Here is a 5,933-nt window from a genome sequence, read left to right as displayed (position 1 = left end):
AATCATGGCAATTGGAGATCATTTGATAGGGTAAACACATAGCACAAGATGAACATCACAAGGTGTGACACAAATTATCACACCTAACTTAGAAAAATCATAACTCAGCAATGGCAATTGATAAAAATGCAAACTCAACACCAAAATGTCCAACAAGATGTCTAGTTTCTACATGTAAAATTTCATGAGCATTGGATAAGAATTGAGCATTTCACAAATGATATAGTAAAGCAAGGTCAAAACATGACATGTATACACAAACCCTAGCACAAAAAATTATACAGCCATGCACAATTTCTGGAAAAATAATGAAAAAAAACTAGAAACAATCAGGAACAAGATGCAAAAATTCCCACATTTTTTGATCATTATTCTATTTGTTATGAATTTTTTAAGATCATGAAAAATTAAAAAAACATGTGGAATATATACATGAACATGTGGAAGGAAAAGGCAAAATAATCATGAAAATCTCCCAGCCAAGGTTCGAACACGGCTCCTTTTTAAAACTCCAAAAAGGCGCGCTGCAAGGGATATCCATGCAGCCAATGGGAGCGCATCATGAGCAAAAGCCTAAGGGAACGGAATCGTATGGAAAAAACCGTGGCCTAAAGCCCTGCGTTCACCTAAGGAAACGGATTTTTGGACAGACCAAAGCGTGGCAATAGGTCATGTACTCATTCTAAGGGAACGGATTTGCATCAGGAAAACCGTTGCCTAAACCTAAGCTTCATCTTCTCCAAATTTCACGCACGGTTATGAACAGTAACCTCCAAGAACATGATGAACAATTTCTCCAGTTTTTTAAATTGAACATATGTACATGTAGATCTTTCATAGCATAACAATAATCCACAATTATTTTAACCAAAAACATCATGAACAATGAGAATCGATCAACTTAAGTTTCATGCATAGAACTTTAAATCACCATAACTCACTCAATAATGCACGGTTTTCAGTGGTTCAAAGCTCAGCATGCTCACACAAACAAGATCTACAAGTCTAGCACAATAATTGCAAGAAATAAGAGAAACGAAATTTTGACCTCTTGAAGAGCAGCTTTGGATTCGTGTGATTTCGATGCCTTGCAATGCTTCCAATGTGTTCTAGAAAGCTTGTATGAGTGTATGGATGAAGTCTTGAGGCTTGATTGCACTTGATTCAACAAATTTGGAATTCCACCATTGATGATCTTCAAGCTTGCATAGGCTTCAAACTCCACGAATTCATGTGATTCTTGCTTGCATCTTGCTCTATGATGATGCTAGATGATGAATTTGGCAAGAAAATGCAAAGTGATTTGAAGAAATTGTGAATTGATTTGAAAAAAAGTGAAGAAAAATTTGAGAGAAAGTTGGAAATTCTAGATCTAGAATTGAGAATTGTGAAAATTCTGTTATGATTTTCTATTTATATGCTTCACTAATCATGATTAATTAACCTCTAATCAAATGCTAATGAAAAATGGTTAATTTGGAGGTGTTTTGCAAAAATTGTTTTTTCACCTTATGCATGGCATGGCATGTGAATAGTGCACGTTTTTGCCTTGTATTTCACTCAAAATAGTGTTTTAAGACCAATGGAAATGTTAAAATGTGAAAACAATGCATTATTTTTGAACTTGATTTTTTCCCTCCAAAATGAATTGAATTTTCAAATATTTATATGAATGGAACGCATGCCATGTAATGCCAATTTTGGAAACTAGAAGTTGAAACAAGAATGTTGCAAAAAGAGCCACATGATTTGGACTTATGGTTTGAAAGTTATGCCCCTTTGAAGTTCCATGTTCATTTGACCAAGATTTGACCATATCTCTTCAACCATACATGAGAAATCCATGATTTTGGACTTTTTGAAAATGGGAGAACAAGATCTACAACTTTCATGTTCAACAAAATTTCATTTGAAGCTTTCTTAATGATGTAATCTTGAGGAGAAAACCTTTCCATTTTTGGCAATTTTGAATTACAAGTCACTTTCCATTTTTGGAAAGTTTTGTCCTGACTTTATTTTCTTCAATGTTGATGTTTGAAATGTCAAATGAGACTTGTTTTAACATGAATGAAGTATTTCTAACCACTTCCCACCTCCAAATCCAACAGTTGACTTGTGGTTGACTTCTGTTGACTTCTGTTGACTTGGCCATGCACAGATGAACTTGGGCCTCAATCTCCTGATGAAATGGCTCCAAAATGAAACCCTAGCTTACACAAGCTCAATAAAACCATATGACGATCCCCATCTCCACAAAGACCCCATCTCCTTGCAAAACCCTGATTGGCACAATACAATTGATTAGGGTTGACCAGAGGTCAAAACCCTAATCCCAAGGAATCTGATCAGGCACAATGAACCTCCTGGTGATGATAAGACCATGATGATGGTGATGTACCATTTCAACCAAGATAATTCCCAATCTCCTTGAGGAACCAAGAAACCCTAATGGAAGCACAAACCCTTAGATGATTAGTGATCAATTCATGAGACCCTCAGGCTTGAATCTTTTAACCTCTCCATCTCCTGAACAAGACTTGGGAGGATGACTCACTCATTGTTTCCACATGATATGCAAAGATGTAATGCCTAATGTCCTAAAAGATAAAATGCAATATGTTAAGCTAGTCCCAAGAGAGGAGGGCAAATTTTGAGGTGTTACACTTAGCTTGGTATAAAATCTCTCTCTTTGTTCTGAGATGGGTTTAGTTTAAAATCATATGTTTGGTTTGGAGGATAGCTAATGTAAAACTCCAATTGGATAATAAGAAGGTTTGTGGACATAACTTGTGAGAAACTAACATCTATAGTGGAAACTCTCAAGATATATATATATATATATATATATATATATATATATATATATATATATATATATATATATATATATATATTTGTGTGTGTATTTAATAAAAATATAATTAGTGACAATCCCTAACTAAGTAGGTTTGTCTTAGGGTTTTAGGGTTCTTGTGGTGTTAGTACAAGCTCATGCATGAATGGTGAGAAGTTGTGTGTATCTAGGTGATTTCTGAGTGAATCTAATGTCTCTTCTCAACCAAGTGGTAGAGGAATTTATAGAGACTAATAGGCTTGTATCCTAGGATCCATGGGACTAATATGTTGTTCCTCCTATGAGTGTGGAGTTTTTATTTCCCTTATTATTTAGGAAAATATGCCTTTCCTTATTTGACTGAGCTTCCATACCATTATTGCTTTAGGACACGTCAATCCCCACGTTCCGGGAGTGGGCAACCAATAGTTTTATTCAATCCAATAAGGTGAGTGATTTGATCAAACGGAAAATGCTATAGATAATGAGTTTACATTGTGATAAATTGATGCACATTGTTATGGATGGACGATCTGGCACCATACTTTGGGAGATGTGTGTTATATGTATGTCCTAGGTGAATCGTGTGTTGCCTCCTTTTTAGATCCTTTACAAATATATATATATATATATATATATATATATATATATATAAGATGTCACTAGCAATCTATTACCTAGCAATCTGTTAATTATTATTAAAAAAAATTATCTTATACAAAACAATATATCAAATTTACTCAATTTTTTCTTATTGTTTTACTCTATTTTTATATATTTGTCACCTAAAAGTCACAAAAGTTATTAAACAGTTTAAAATATTTTTAATATGTTTATTTTAAATGTTAGAAAAGAAAATTTCCGTTGTTTGTTTTTTGTTCTTCTAGAAAATATTGATGTTGTGTGTTAGATTTAATAATTTAACTTACAATTATTACCTGAATTTAGATCATTATCACAACATGCGGTTAAGATTTTCAAGTTGTTAAATTTTATTATTTATTGTTATTCATAACTTTATTTTAGTACATGACACTCATTTAACCGACTTCTCAAAACAAATTTAACCAACTGAAAAATGATTTATATATATAATCATATCCTAATACTACTACCTCTTCAATATAAACGAACAATCATTTTAATTTCTCATATCTCTTTTTTCTTCTTTTTATAATTGGAGTTTGTCAAGAATAATTATACTACATCATGGTATCTCAAAGTACCAATCATGTCCTATGGCATTTCACTTTGAATGTTTTCATTGTTATCCTTTTCAATCCAAAACTCAGTTATGCCGAACAATCTAAACTAATGGATTTGAATACAAACATGATTGATCATTGTTGGAGGCAAAATCCCGAATGGAGGAGGCATAGGCAACAAATAGCAACGTGCTCTATAGGCTATGTTGGAAAAATGACAAACAACATTGGTAAAGAACTCATACATTATAAAGTTACTGATCCAAATGATGATCCTATAAATCCTAAATTTGGAACATTGAGATACGGAGCCTCTGTAATTCAAGGTAAAGTATGGATCACATTTCAAAAGGACATGAACATTAGACTTGTGAAACCCCTTCTCATTAGTAGTTTCACTACCATTGATGGTCGCGGTGTCAATATCCATATTGCTAACAATGCATGTTTGATGATATTCAAGGTAATCACCAAATCCATAAATATTATTAGGAAAAAAATTGGTACAACAAATAATAATAGAAAAATTAATTATTTCTATTTCTTTCATCACAAATTTTAGAGATGAATTTTACTTTTTTTCCTTTCTAAATTTCCATCGTCAATTTGATATTTTTAGTATGAATCTTGTTTCATGCATTAGTAACAATTTTCAATTATTTTCTAGGCCACCAATATAATCATTCATAGCATTCGAATCCATCACTGCAAAGCTCAATCTCCAGGGATGGTGATGGGGCCTAATGGAAAGGTAATTCATTTGGGTCCCGTTGATGGAGATGCAATAAGATTGATTACCGCTTCAAAAATTTGGATTGATCATAATACACTTTATGATTGTGAAGATGGTCTTCTTGATGTCACTAGAGGCTCTAGTAGCGTGACTATATCCAATAATTGGTTTAGAGAACAAGATAAGGTTATGCTTCTTGGTCATGATGATGGGTACGTGAGAGACAGAAACATGAAGGTTACTGTTGTGTACAACCATTTTGGACCTAACTGCAATCAACGAATGCCTAGGTAATTGAGTACTTAATTATGATGTTTTTGTACAATAACATGGTCTTGAAGTTTAAATATACAAAATAAATTTACTATACAATTTTCATTTTTTTATTGATAAAATAAATGGTGCAGGATTCGTCATGGATATGCACATGTAGCCAACAATCTTTATTTAGGATGGGTGCAATATGCTATTGGTGGAAGTATGGGACCTAGTCTAAAAAGTGAGGCTAACCTCTTCATAGCACCAAAAGTTGGGAGTAAGGAGGTATATGTTCAATTATAGAAAATTGACTTCAACTAGTTAATGACTAAGGAAAATGTATTTGCTCAATTAATAGTGAATCACATGATTGAGTTAATGTAGTTGTGTAGAAATGAAATTATTTCACTTTTATATATATTTTTCTAATTATATAATATGTGTAGGTGACATGGAGAAACGTTGGTAAAACAAATGGGAACCAATGGGAATTTCATTCAGTAAGAGATGGATTTGAAAATGGAGCCTCATTTGCAGTAACAGAAGGTGGGCGTGTGCCAAAGCCGAATTATAGCAAAGAACAAAGTTTTAAAGTTGTTAATGTTAAATATGTTAGATCGTTGACAAGATCATCTGGTGCATTTCAATGTAGTAAAACCTTTATATGTTGAACAAAAACATATATAAGAGCAATCCAGAAGTATAATGTGTATAACTCGCATATAATTTTAATTTAAAATAATTGAGTGGGAGTATGAATATTATTCATATTAGTATTAGTATAATAAAAATTAATATGTTTATTGATGCAATGCATGTATTATTAGTCGTGCCACTAATGCTATTGACATTATTTATATGTCATATTAACTATATTTGGTTAAATTACTAATAAAAAATCTCA

General features: G+C 32.5%; 1 protein-coding gene across 1 annotated transcript; it reads left to right on the top strand.

The window, feature by feature from the left end:
- Nucleotides 1-4,042: 4,042 nt before the first annotated feature.
- Nucleotides 4,043-5,700, top strand: LOC127091182 (probable pectate lyase 4). Its single transcript, XM_051029743.1, has 4 exons — nt 4,043-4,501; nt 4,706-5,061; nt 5,179-5,314; nt 5,476-5,700. Exons 1-4 carry the CDS (start codon nt 4,043-4,045, stop codon nt 5,698-5,700), a joined length of 1,176 nt encoding a protein of 391 aa, XP_050885700.1.
- Nucleotides 5,701-5,933: the final 233 nt, after the last annotated feature.

The sequence above is a fragment of the Lathyrus oleraceus genome, chromosome 6 (genome assembly GCF_024323335.1).
Source record: "Lathyrus oleraceus cultivar Zhongwan6 chromosome 6, CAAS_Psat_ZW6_1.0, whole genome shotgun sequence".
Taxonomy (NCBI): Eukaryota; Viridiplantae; Streptophyta; class Magnoliopsida; order Fabales; family Fabaceae; genus Lathyrus; species Lathyrus oleraceus.
The sequence above is the reverse complement of the archived record's forward strand: the minus strand, read 5'-3'. Positions and strand labels throughout refer to the sequence as shown.

Coding starts and splice junctions, on each gene's coding strand:
- LOC127091182 (XM_051029743.1), top strand. CDS start 4,043: ATGGTATCTCAAAGTACCAATCATGTCCTATGGCATTTCACTTTGAAT. Junction 5,062..5,178: donor TGCAATCAACGAATGCCTAG/GTAATTGAGTAC, acceptor TAAATGGTGCAG/GATTCGTCATGGATATGCAC. Junction 5,315..5,475: donor CAAAAGTTGGGAGTAAGGAG/GTATATGTTCAA, acceptor TAATATGTGTAG/GTGACATGGAGAAACGTTGG.